The sequence below is a fragment of the Hypoxylon trugodes genome, assembly GCF_022578975.1.
Source record: "Hypoxylon trugodes strain CBS 135444 unplaced genomic scaffold F4822scaffold_3, whole genome shotgun sequence".
NCBI classification, from domain to species: domain Eukaryota; kingdom Fungi; phylum Ascomycota; class Sordariomycetes; order Xylariales; family Hypoxylaceae; genus Hypoxylon; species Hypoxylon trugodes.
Window position 1 is genome coordinate 2,241,889 of NW_026250018.1, and position 12,565 is coordinate 2,254,453.

The window sequence follows — 12,565 nt, forward strand, 5'->3', positions numbered from 1 at the left end:
GTAACTAACTACCTAGCTACTTACTGCATCTTGCTCATCAATCTGCAACCACCCGCCTTGTAGAAATTACTTACGGCAGATATCCGAGATAGCCCGCGTACAATTCCAAGATTTTCAAGTAATACATACATATTGTGTGTGTAATGCACGTACGGATGGGTAGATAGCCGATAGATACCTAGATTAGGGGGGTTGGAAACTCCACTACACAAGCGGTGACTCGTGGGACTGGATCGGGATCTTAGGGGGAATGAAAAATTATTGGATAATAGAACTATGTACTACTTTCTCTGGTGACAGATGTGTGACGTAGTAATGTTATGATTTGCTTTTCTTTTTTCTTCAAAAAGCTCGCAAAAGTTTACAAAAAGCCCATCAAGTATGGTTAGCAGTAGTCCAGATTGCCTTATAACTCCAACTCTAATGCCCATTACACACTTTGTTTTTACACGAGCAATTGCTCGATATTCCAGGATAGAATGGGTTATGAATCCCCATCCTCACCGCCGGATACAGGTCTCTATCCATCCCCCTTCCAACCATTTTACATGAATTGGTTAGTCCAACACCTTCGAGATCATGCTTCGGTAATGCTTTGAATGAAAGTCTGCATAGAAGAATTTGCAAATGCCTTAACACCATAGCCAACCCCATTTCCTGGACTCCGCAGTAGAAAGAAAACCCTCTAGCTGGACATTCAGTGTCGCGACGGAGTCCAGGTGTTATGGTTAGGTGGGCCGGGCGGTGGGAATGGATTTGACGGGTCATCCAACAGATCTTCTAAGAAAGCACTCGGTGCTCGTCCACTTGGTGGTCGGTTGAGGTTTAGTGAGCTGGCACTCATATTCCGTCGAGCGAGATCCGTACGAGGTGCTAGGTTAGGTGTCATGCTTGGGGACTCGGGAGGAGTATGTCCAAGAGGTCGCCCAAGACCCCGCGAATCCGGCCGCAAGTTCGTCAAACTGATAGAATGACCATGACCTTGCTGTGGAGATCCTGCACCGGCGGCGTAAAAACCAGAGGGCAAGAAACGAGATTCACGGTTAGCACTACCGTTAGCGGTAGTAGGTGCGGTAGGAGAAAAGAATAGGTTGGATTGGCTTGGAGTTGCTGAAGGAACGGGTCCTCGAGTTGTTCTTCGGACACCACGGCCGGCTACAGCGTTACCAAGCGAAGCGGATGACGTATGGTCGCTATACTTATAGAAAGGCGGCGGAGGCGGTTGGAATGTGGCTTTGTCATTAGCAGTTTGTTGAGCCAATGCCGCCTTCTTAACCGAGCGATGCAATAGACAAGCGACAACGGCGCGCCATATTAATACGGCCGCGCCAAAGGCACCTAATATGGCCCCGACGGCGATGAATACGGTACCTTCGGGTACGGAAGATGGTTGCATGAACGGAGCATTGTTCGTAGGAGGGACCGTAGGAGCGGGATAACTATATTGGCCCGGTATAGTAGGAAGCGGGTCGTCGGATGAGGTACCAGTAGCGGAACTGGAACTAGAGCTGGTAGACGTAGTTAAAGGTGGTGGAGTGTCAGTCGAGGACGCGTCGTCGGTCGTGCTGGCTGCAGTTGTTTTTTCTGTAGTAGGGCTATCTGTCGCTGCTGAGGTTTCGGTGTTTGCGTCTGTTTTTGTCGGGGAATCCGTATCCGTCTTAGGAGCCGTTGTCGCAGCATCTGTCGGACTTGCATCGTCGGTGGCAGTAGTTTTGGCGTCTTGAGCGATGACGGTCGAAGCGAGTAGGGCGGCTACCGCGAATAGAATTGGTTGGGGGCGCATGATGGGCGAGCACGCGATATAACGAAAGAATTAATTAAATAGGTGGATGATCGCGATTGTCGTTTTTTCAATGCGCAACGACGAGCGCTTGAAATGGATTGGGATGGAAAATTGAAGGTTGACGTTGAATTTGATCGAATAGTTGATTGAAGTGTACTGTATCGTGTTGTACTGTAGTTGTTTGGTGGCTGTGAGGGAAAAACGGAATGGATGGCCTGGAACTTCGTATTCGACCTCGACTCGATTCGATTACGAAAAGGGCGACAAGGGAAAAAAGGAGACGAAAGAGGCAAAGATGATAGTTGAGTGGCTATAATATTGAGCGAGAGAATGCCACCAATGACGGAATGACGGACGAGAAGTAGTTAATAAAATGTTATGGTATTAAAATGATAGAAGTAATTCACAATTGTTGCATGGTTGTTGTTGATTTTGACTGTTGTCGAGTAATTCCCATTCCACCCACACTTCTCTTGTTACTTGAGATGGTGCCCAGGTGTTTGGTGAGACGGAGTGTCACGGAGGGGGGAGGGATGGATGGGGATGGGTCACTAAAATGACCAACAGGAAAAAGGAGGAAGAAAAGCTAAAATAAGCTGACCATACTAAGGTCGTGCCTGGCAAGAAAAAAAAAGCAAATTGAGTACGAAACAAGAGCGAGGAAGGCAGGCCTTGAACACTTTAGGCTAGATGTACTAGTACCTTTCTTGGTACCTACCAAGAAAGTTGCTAGCGCCTCTAAAGCGCCGCCAAAGATTGACAAATTTCTATCATAGGGGTCCAAGTGCATTAATTGCGCGTGTACCAGCACTAGTACAGATACACTATAACTAGCACGGCATCGGTAAATTTGGCAGGCCGCAGCGATGTTGCGATTCATGCTGTGCGACTTGGTAACACAGCGCACAACAGTTACCTAGCCATTTTCTGTCTTACTTACATGCACAGTGGTGGGTTGTCTCGGTGTACATATGTAGATTTTTAAGTCCGACATTTTTCAGATAGGCTGTAGTAAATAGTAAATGGAGAAAATACAATAATTCAATTCCACGTTGTGGTTCTGGAGCATCCACTAAATACGTGATGCAACGTACCAATCCTTTTTAAGGAAGGCTAAGGTTTATTGAAGGTTCAGCAAGGACGCAATCATTGACGTCGCTACGTAAATCTGGTACCTACAATTTTTACAGGCATATGCCAGGAATCTGCGCACGAGCCAAGTTCCCTTTTTGAAGGTTACACGCTAAGATTAATTGATAACAGGTCACATCCATGCGAGCGGCTAATCTGATATTCCCTTTTCCAGGGCGGTCAAGATTTTCAACAGTGGCAGATCGATTTACTTTCACTAGCCACTTAATTCGATATAGCAGTCAATTACATACACCACCACATTCGCGATCGCCTCTAGAATTCCAACATTCATACCGACAGCCACCTATATAGCGATCCGAGACAGAAAATAGCCCATCATGGGTGTAGCAAAGAAAACGCGCAAATTCGCACAGGTCCGCCCACCTCTCTCCCGTCAAAAACCCACCTTATCGATAAGAAAAACCACTGCGAATAGCTTCAACTAACCCACCTTCTCTCCCTCACAGGTAAAGCGCATAATCTCGCGCCGCGACTCCCGTCTAAAAGAAAACCAAAAGAAAGCCGAAGAAGCCAACCCCTCCAAAAAACCCACCACATCCGCCTCCGGCGACATAATCCGTCGCGAAGTCCCACAACTACCCTCCCAGCTCTTCTTCCAGCACAACGAAGCGCTCGTGCCTCCCTATAGCGTACTAGTTGATACCAATTTCTTGAGTCACACTGTACAGCGCAAGTTGCCGTTGTTGGAGAGTATGATGGATTGCTTGTACGCGAAGTGCACGCCCATTATAACGTCCTGCGTCATGGCCGAGTTGGAGAAGTTAGGTCCTAAGTACCGCATTGCGCTGCGCGTGGCACGGGATGAGCGTTGGGAGAGGTTGCAGTGCGATCATAAGGGTGTGTATGCTGATGATTGTATTGTGGATCGTGTTATGTGAGTCTTCCCTCTTTTCTATGTATACGTTATATATGACTCAGTGGTGATGCGTGCCACGGTATTTGCTAACGATTGACTCAAAGGAAACATCGTATATACATCGTCGCGACCAACGATAAGGACCTCTGCCGACGGATACGCAAGATCCCTGGTGTACCTATCATGAACGTGGCTCGTGGAAAATACGTCATCGAGAGATTACCTGGTGCTCCCCAATAGGCATAACCATGGGTCAGGAGCTGGAAGGAAGTTGCATAAATAAGGGCATAATGGGCGTTATGGCAGAGATGTCTCTGGGCTTCACGGCATATATCAATCAATTACGATAGGCGTTGGGCGGACAAAATAAAAGGATCATTTTTGAGAATTCAACAAAAGAAATCTTTAGATTTGATGCAGTATTAAGGCAAACTCGATGATTGAATGTTGAATGAATATGGGCAATCGCAATTATGACCTCCCTGGCGAAAATTCCAGATAGAACTGAAAGACGCACTGGGAATGATTCTCCTATGTACACATGTGATTGATAGCCTCATCTGTTGAAGGGTTTTCTTCCTCTCCTTTACCCAACAAACAACAAACATCGTAAAAGGGAAAAAAAAGGCAAACCATTACCACGGGTATAGACGGATAGCGGTTTGGTCAGTTGCCTATGCTCTATAATCCACTTCACTACCACGTCGTCAATCAAAAATCTTCGGGAACTTTGCAAATATCTTTTTTTCACCACCCCTCAAAACAGTTCTCAAAGACCGCACGCGAATAGAAAACGCCAAAGCCTCAAGTGCGCCCCTGTTGGCAAGAAAGCGGATTAATTGTACAACCCCCCCCTTTTTTGGTGACCCTAACTGAGCTGACCCTTAGCATGCATATATAGCGAGGCTGTTCTAGAGGTGTGTGCCCTGAAATGAAGAATCATGATGCAAGTAAACCGCCCACTCCTGACCGAAAAGCGACAAAATGCGAGCTCGGATATCAATATCGAGCGAGAGAAGGCATTAATAAGATTAGTTGAGGAACCCTTTGCATGCCGCCGTTCCACACAAGCAAGGAATACGGTCTAAACTTCCGATTTCTCGCTCGAACTTGTAGTCGTAAGTTAATTCCTCGTCTGTAAAGAACATTCATTAGTATTGTCACCATATTTTGGGGAGTCGACGACCAACTTACTCTGAGCAATGTCTCGTAAAGCGTAAATAACAATTCTCTTGCTACCCTCCACCTTGATAATCTTTGCTGTACAGTTCGGCATGCAGCTATGGTTGATGAAGCGAGCAATGCCACCCTTCTTTGTGGCGTCGATAACTGTACTGTCGTCGATTCGAAATAAGTAGCTACTGCCGATGCCGCTCTTGAGATATCGGTTCTCCCGAATCTCAGAGATGGACTGTCGAACCTCTTCGCCGACATACTCGATAATCATGTCGTCCTTGTTAATATTCTCCATGGCATAGAGACCCCAATTGTGAATAGCAGAGCGAGCGAACTTAACGGGCTTCTTCCTCTTCTTCAATTGGTTGAATCGCAGAACCTCCGAATCCTGACCCAAGGTTCTCTTCTGGTCATTCAAATCTGCCACGTAGCGACGATTGTTGACACGATTGGCTCTCGAATTGCCTTTGGCAAGCAAATTTTGTGCCGCAAGTTTCGCTGCTTCAGCTGCCGCTGCTGCAGTGTCTTTACCGTCTTTCTTTGCGGCACGGAGCTGGCGCTCTTCTCTCGCCTTCTGGACCTTGATATGGTGGGGAAGATACTTAGACTTCTCTGAGTTAAGAATCTTCTTGACACCTTCGGTACGAGCGCAACCAGTAGGGTTCGGTACATAATAGCCCTCGATAACGATTGACTCCTTAGTCGATCCCTCCTCGGAATTAAGTTCTCGTATGCGATTATGTTTCCATACCCAGAGCCTAGGATCGCCAACCTCGCCTGACCTGAACCTCTTCTTGAGCTTTCCAGTATCGGGGCTGTCTTTAGACTGCAGGTTAAGGTCTGCTATGGACTGCACTGAAAGCCCGAATGACTCCGGCAGGGCCATAGCTGGGACTACCGCATCGGAAAAGCGCTCATCTCGAGTAGGCACTTCCTCGTCCACGGCTTTTTCAGTGGGGGGCTGTGGTAGCTTTTCCTCGGGCTCGAGCTCTTCTTCTTTCCCTGCCTGTTCCAAAGCTTCCTCAACATATACTTCTTGCTGCTTCTTTTTCATCGCTTCACGTTCTTCGAAGAGTTGCTTCTTAGTCTTCTTCTTGGTCTTCTGTGTAACGGCTTTCTTTCGGCCCTTAACCGTCTTTTCAATCGGGGTCGGCAGCTCAGAAGGAGCTTCGGAGTTCTTGTCGTTATCGGGGTCGGCGTCAGGCATAGGGACATCATCGGTCGGACTAGGGAATTCGTTTTCGAGCGTATCAATAGTAACGCCGAACAGCTCTTCATCTGATTTCTTCTGCCGTTTTATAGCGGCTTCGACATGAAGATCGAGCTTCCGCTTCTTGGTCTTGACAACACCATCATTAACAGGAAAACTGGCATCCGTCATAGAGTCTTCATCGGCAAAGCCATCCTCGAACCCATCTTCCGTACTCATACGACTGCGAGGACGTGAGTCTGCTTCTTCAACGTCGCGTGCGATAGAATCACGGTTCTCGAATTCGTCTCCGGAGGCCTCGTCGTCACTATCTGGAGGTTGTAGTCGGTGATGGAGCGAACGGAAGGCATTGTTCGAAGCTCGCTTGCGTGCGAATGGGTCCGTAAACCCATAGTTACGCGCAGCACCTTGTCCCTTGGCTTTTCTGATTCGAGGTAGCGCAGTAACATCGAGACGGGCCGTACGGCGTTCAATCGGATCGGCTCGTGAGTTAGGAGTGCTTATCGGCGTTACTTCTCGTTCTTCGATGCTAATCGTCGGTCGTGAAGGTCCAGAAGGAGGCTCGAGATTTAGTTTGCGTCTCTTGGCTACATGGTTGGCCGGGTCTAAAAATGTGAACAATGCAGGCACAGCAACCTTAGTCCTGATATGCCTAATCAGATGTTCTTTCATCTCACGTCGGACAACTTCAATAGCTTCTCTAACGGGGTCGAAGTTCTTAGCACGTTGCTTCTTCTCCTCTTCCAAGACTGCTTCTTCGTCGCGGCGTCGTTCATCACGAGGCCTGTACTGATAATCCTCTCTGTGCCGGACATCCGCCATCGATCTCCTCTCAGGTTCGCTTCGTCGTAACTGGCTGGTGGAGGTAGAAGAGCTCGACGAGGAATCATGAAGTTTCATTATCATTACGTAATTGAAGAATGCGCTGCCATCTGCTGACTTGAAGCATCTGTAGGCTTCATCACGACCAAACGAATTATTAGGGAAGACGATGAAGTAACCAGTCCTATCCGCTCGTATATCATCGAACTGGTATGACTTAAGGCGCTTCTTCATATGGGGTATTGTTGTTGGCATGACCGGAACGCTTGTGTCGGGTACGAATATGTACGGTTCGCCGTTGAGGGTAGTTGAAAGAGACTGAGGGTCTGACAACACCGACAGAGCTTTAGGCTGCGTCGGGAGTGCCCAGCTGGGCTCTGTTGCGGCAACGGACTTTTGGCGGTCGGCGGCGGGACCTCGTGGTGCCGAAGGAGGTGCTCGGCCTAGGAGAGCCTCGGGAGGTTTTATTCTCGGGCCAGTAGGTACTGGCGCTGCAGCAATTGCACGTGCAGCTTCTTGGTTGCCCTTCTTGAGGACGTTCTCAAGCATGAGCCTACTTTTCTTACCATCTCGGTCGAACTCTACCTTGATAGAATTCGCCTCGATCCGTTTCCCGTTCATCGCTCTGACAGCTCTTCTCGCAGCATCAATGGCGGAAACAGGTGGTCTTCGCTGTTGCTTCGAGTCTCGATATCGAAAAGTTGCAAAGCCTAGATAACTTCCAGTATGGGGATGCATTTTGTTACTACTTTCGGCGATATCCCCAAAGGAAGTAAAAATGGTCACGACTTTGGAGAAGGCGATTAACGGGTTAAAGCCGCTTACGACGATCTGGGTGGGAGGTCCAGGGCCGATAGAGGTAGCTGAATCGTATACATAGGGTTTGAGATTATACGGGGTTTGTCGTAACCTCGCCTTGGGGAGGTGGAAATCGACATTTATGTAATCGAGCCAGCTGCCTTTGGATAGGCGAGGGTCTGGAGGGGGAGCGTCATCTTCCTATTCAATAAATTAGCCACAGATTTCATAACAAGTCAGATGACGCTCCCCCCTCCACTGCCCATAACATATAATATTGTATGTTGTATATTGTATACGTACCAAACCGATATTCTTGTACTTAGGTTTCATTGTTTTCCTATCGCTCGAAGACAGGCTTTTGTCGGTGGAAGGATCGTGTATACACTTAGTCCCCCTTATAGTGAGGTTAGGGTCTCGAACCGGAGGGCGCTTAGCGACACCGGGGAAACTTGACAAGGACGCCGTAGCCATTGTAGGATTCGTATTATCAGACTTGGTAGGATTATTGCTAGCAGCGGAGGTGCGTTGTTTTGCGGGCTGCATATGTGAAGGATTTGCGGGCGAGCCCATGGTGGTAAGAGGGGTGAGGTTGCTGTTGGAAGCGCGTGAAGAGGTGTTTAAAGCAGCGGAGGAATTAAAATTGGTGAAGACAGAGGAGGCGGTACTGGCGTGGGAGCTTGCGGAACCCACACCATTGAGTATATCTCCTTGCAGGGACTCGGTGTCATCTGTCGGGGGATGTGCGGCATCAGATAACGACGAGTCGTACTTAGCGCCATCGCGATGAGCAGGCGTTGTAGTCTTGAAGTCAGCGTCGGCAGTTTCTGATGCCCTGGAGGACCTCTCGCGTTCGCGTTCATTAGCCTTATCTCTGGCAGCGCGAGGAGCGTTAGGGAAGAACTCCTTATAGCCAGCGCTAGGAGCCATGGTCAGGAGAGTCGAAGTTGGTGGCTTCGACTATCCACCGACCATCATAACTCGAATCGGCAAAAATCAACAACACCATTCATGTATCGAAACAAGTGTGCGCGATTGATGTGTGGTGGTTTCGGGGAGTGGACGTGGCAGGAAAAATGGGATACGCGAAACTCCTGCGTCCACGCGACAGGACCGGAGATCTTGACGTGTGGGACTTGTTAAGAAAGAGACAAGTAAATTAGGTATGTATTTTGATGATATGGTAGCCGCAAAAGATGCCCCAAAGGGCTAAAAACCGTCCCAGTACGGTCGCAAATAGATGCGAAAGTAATGCCGCCGATATTTGCGCCCGCAAGGTCGGGAGTGTAGGATTATCGAGGGAGGTGGCCGGGAGATGGAGAATGAAGAGGCTGATGTCGAAAAGTTGAATTGACGGACGATGAGCAAAGCCAGATTCTGATTTCAGGGATGGGGCCAAGTCCGGGGGTACGGTAGAGCCACATTATGAGCCACACCAAATTCTATTTTGTTTTGTTCCATCTTCAAACCCCGGCGCACGGAGCATGGTACGTACTGTGGCGTATAGTGGGGCACTTTCTGCACATTCTTAAGTATCTTTTACGTGTATACGATAGATATCAGTACAAGTTCCATACGATGAACATGTACTACATACGGTTCATGGTTCACAAAGCGCTGGTAGCTGTACGAGACCTATCACAATCCAAAATAATCTGTACTTCTTCTTATGCACTACAACGTCACCGCTTTCGTTATTCGCTATTTCCCACCGGTAGGTGTCAAGAATAGTGAGTCGGCAGCGAATCGAATCGGCTTTACCCGTCAGATCCAGAACTCGGTGCGACTCCTTTTTACCTAGTCAGGCACCTGCTTCTGTTTCTAATGCCGTTGTATTCATGTCTATTTGCATTCAGGGGCTGCAAGTTTTTTTTTAGCGAGTACCTACATAGCACTATACCTAGAGCGAGCGCATGAGCGAAAAAAGGGCGCAATCTGCATAATGATCATGACCTAACATACTTGACCTATACTTAGTAACAAGTGTAAGATTATCTAGAGAGAGATGAATCTTATCCATTGTCCCTCATAAATAGCTGACGAATTCGGTCTAAATCTTACTCGCAAGCTACGACCAACCGAACATCTTATAATTATTCGTCGCATTAAGTACGTGTGCTTTGTTCAATCGAGTAGGTTTGATTACCTGGGCTATGAGTGATCAAGTTAAATGAGGAATAGTATTCGGTTTATTAGTACTAAGTCATCGTTTCAAATGTTTCTAATAGTCATTGAGCTTGTCATGGTCAAAGTATAAAACGATGTGTGGCTCGGCAACTTGCCAGGCCTCCGATCCGGCAACACCGAAAGCCTAACAAATGTTATTCGCAGGTCTACCGAAGTCATTTACATTTTACGATTGCCACAACACGGCAATATATGTAATTTGCAGAATAAGCTTTCAGTATTTCGTCTCTAAGCCAGGTAGGTACTATACAGGTTAACCTGCGTGTACTGAGCATTAAGTAGACAAAGTACTGAATTCATAAAGTGTGAAGTATGGAGTTAATGACCTATGAATACAAGCTTCGGCCATGACATCATTGTGTACCTCCTCTGCATGCAAGCAAAGATTCAACACTCATGTATGCCAACGCAAAGCAAACTCCATGTAACCGATCTGACCACCAACGCCGATGCCAATAACAATTTGGTATTAAGTCTTCTATTCTGAAAGCTTGAACGCGAAGTCGTCATCGTCGACATTAGCCTTGCTACCGGCAAGAAGATCGAAATCGTCGTCGTCCTCCTCATCAAAATTGATCTCTTGTTCGGGGTTGAAGATCGACAGGAAGGGAACTTTCTCCTTCCATTGCTCATCTTCCTCCGCAGCCGAGACTTGTGAGTTAGCATATCGAGCAGGAGTAATAGTCTCATCAGAGTTGTTTGATATGGTCGTGTTAGAACGAGAAAAGCCAGTTCTCGGCACGGGATTGGAAGGCATTCTGGCCTTTTGGGCGAGCGTAACCGCACCAGATATGGATCGACCTTTATTATAACCAATGGTAGTCCTCGAGTTGGCTTCGATCTCCATAGACGTCTTCCTAGGAATTCCCTGGGGTTGAGCCTGGCTACGAACGCTAGGTTGTCGTTTGAAGCTGGGAATCGGGATAGCCGTGGTCTTCTTGCTTGTGCTTGGGGCCCTGTTTGAGTTTGCCGACTTTAGCGCTTGTCGTTGCGCTGACTTAGTTGTATCTTCTAAGGGTAGAGCATCGACAGCCTTCTTCAGTCGTAGAGTGTTCAAATTCCTTTGTTTTCTTCGTCTCTCTGCGATGGCCTCTTCGTCCGGTATTAAGTCGCCCGAAGCAGACGCTTGCTTTTTGCTAGCTTCGCTTTCATCTTTAAGACCCCATTTGATATTGTTCATCTCTCCTATGATTTCCTTGTTACATTCTCTCTTTGCTTTCGAGTTACTATATCCCATGCGCGGAGGAACGCCGAAGGCATCGACAGGAAGATAGTTGCCCCAGAGGTTGTTCTTGAAGTTATCTTCTCTGACAGGAGAATGCCTAATGGTACCATCGGGTAGGGTCTCGGACCGGTAAGGGGAGCCGCTATAGCGGACCGGAGGACAATATTCATCTTCACTCGATAATTCTGTCTCTTCGGGGAAGACCCCTAACTTCTGTAACTCGGAGTGCGGATGCTTCGGTTTGGGTCGAGTTGTTGTGGGTTGCTTCGCGTTGGACTTCTCGATTTCGCGAATGGCACTTTTGACATTGACGGTCTGTTGTCCCTTGGCTTTAGCATTCGTTGTCTTGTTTCCTAGTGGTGCTCTGCTGGGTTGCCCTATTTCTATAGATTAGCCTTATCGCGTCCATTACTTAACTTCCATGAATAAGCGCGCTGGGCCGAGTCTTTAAAGTTGAAGATGATCTCGTGATATAACCACTCAGACTATTTTCGAACCTTAAACCCCTTCTCGAAATAGTTTTTCATAGTTCGTATTGAAGTTATAAATCAGTACGTACCTGAAGGGGTAGCTAGATTGGATTTTCCCAGCCCGGCTCCTTTAGAGGTCAATTGATTCTCATTGCCTCGTGTTTTACCGGCTAAGATGCTCTTAGCACCACCAGCCGCATTCTCATCGTTTAGAGGGACCTTTAATGGCGTCTTTGCGTGTTTGGCTTGACCCTGCTGCTTGAGGGCAGCATTATTTTGCCGATTGAAGGTGAGATTTTCCTGACCACGAGCTGCTAGCATGGCAGGCAAGACCAACAAAGGAAGGCAGGGAAGAGAAAGGGAATCGAAGTGAGGGTCTAAGTCGTCCTTAAATACCTATAAATGTAGGTATTCCGAACTAACTTCGCAAACAAAGTTTTACTTGAGTTCAACTTTAATTGAAGAAAAAATTAATTTAGTGACGCCCTCGTAGATTGACTTCGTGATGATTGAAATCAAATTTACTGAAGCATATCGTGCTATTACTGACGATGTGATGCAAATTTTCGTCACTAGAAAAACATTAGAATTGTTGTTTGCCGACAAATATTTCTTGGTTCCCGATTTCATGAATATTCGGATGAATTTACATAAATGTTGTGTTTTGTTACTTGGTTTGGTATGATGGCAGTTGCCAAAGCAACTCAATACCTGTACTATTCCTTCCTTGGTACTACGTATGTAAGGAGCCCCTCATTTGTCAGGGGTTCTTCATTAATGGTTCATAGTGCGCATAATATCTAGTTTGTACGGTACGCACCTTACCAAAAATTGCAGGTTAGACCCACACACAACCATGTCGGTTGCACTGTGCGCCCAAAAC

General features: G+C 47.3%; 4 protein-coding genes across 4 annotated transcripts; 1 reads left to right on the forward strand and 3 right to left on the reverse strand.

The window, feature by feature from the left end:
* Positions 1 to 241: 241 nt before the first annotated feature.
* On the reverse strand, positions 242 to 2,395 carry F4822DRAFT_395822 (uncharacterized protein). The gene has a single exon (XM_051457461.1). It carries the CDS (start codon positions 1,781 to 1,783, stop codon positions 698 to 700), a length of 1,086 nt encoding a protein of 361 aa, XP_051316935.1. The 5' UTR covers positions 1,784 to 2,395; the 3' UTR covers positions 242 to 697.
* Positions 2,396 to 2,817: 422 nt separating this feature from the next.
* F4822DRAFT_176386 (Fcf1-domain-containing protein) lies at positions 2,818 to 4,125 on the forward strand. The gene is made up of 3 exons (XM_051453344.1): positions 2,818 to 3,291; positions 3,385 to 3,812; positions 3,899 to 4,125. Exons 1-3 carry the CDS (start codon positions 3,256 to 3,258, stop codon positions 4,032 to 4,034), a joined length of 600 nt encoding a protein of 199 aa, XP_051316936.1. The 5' UTR covers positions 2,818 to 3,255; the 3' UTR covers positions 4,035 to 4,125.
* A 700-nt stretch (positions 4,126 to 4,825) lies between these two features.
* Positions 4,826 to 8,730, reverse strand: F4822DRAFT_427015 (histone H3-K4 methyltransferase Set1; the record flags this gene model as incomplete). The annotated part of the gene is made up of 3 exons (XM_051460666.1): positions 4,826 to 4,929; positions 4,989 to 8,001; positions 8,104 to 8,730. 3 exons carry the CDS (start codon positions 8,728 to 8,730, stop codon positions 4,826 to 4,828), a joined length of 3,744 nt encoding a protein of 1,247 aa, XP_051316937.1.
* A 1,069-nt stretch (positions 8,731 to 9,799) lies between these two features.
* Positions 9,800 to 12,363, reverse strand: F4822DRAFT_395830 (uncharacterized protein). The gene is made up of 2 exons (XM_051457462.1): positions 11,772 to 12,363; positions 9,800 to 11,589 (listed from the first exon to the last, which is right to left on the reverse strand). Exons 1-2 carry the CDS (start codon positions 12,001 to 12,003, stop codon positions 10,466 to 10,468), a joined length of 1,356 nt encoding a protein of 451 aa, XP_051316938.1. The 5' UTR covers positions 12,004 to 12,363; the 3' UTR covers positions 9,800 to 10,465.
* Positions 12,364 to 12,565: the final 202 nt, after the last annotated feature.

Coding starts and splice junctions, on each gene's coding strand:
- F4822DRAFT_395822 (XM_051457461.1), bottom strand. CDS start 1,783: ATGCGCCCCCAACCAATTCTATTCGCGGTAGCCGCCCTACTCGCTTCG.
- F4822DRAFT_176386 (XM_051453344.1), top strand. CDS start 3,256: ATGGGTGTAGCAAAGAAAACGCGCAAATTCGCACAG. Junction 3,292..3,384: donor AAACGCGCAAATTCGCACAG/GTCCGCCCACCT, acceptor TCTCCCTCACAG/GTAAAGCGCATAATCTCGCG. Junction 3,813..3,898: donor TGTATTGTGGATCGTGTTAT/GTGAGTCTTCCC, acceptor ATTGACTCAAAG/GAAACATCGTATATACATCG.
- F4822DRAFT_395830 (XM_051457462.1), bottom strand. CDS start 12,003: ATGCTAGCAGCTCGTGGTCAGGAAAATCTCACCTTCAATCGGCAAAAT. Junction 11,590..11,771: donor CAATCTAGCTACCCCTTCAG/GTACGTACTGAT, acceptor CTATAGAAATAG/GGCAACCCAGCAGAGCACCA.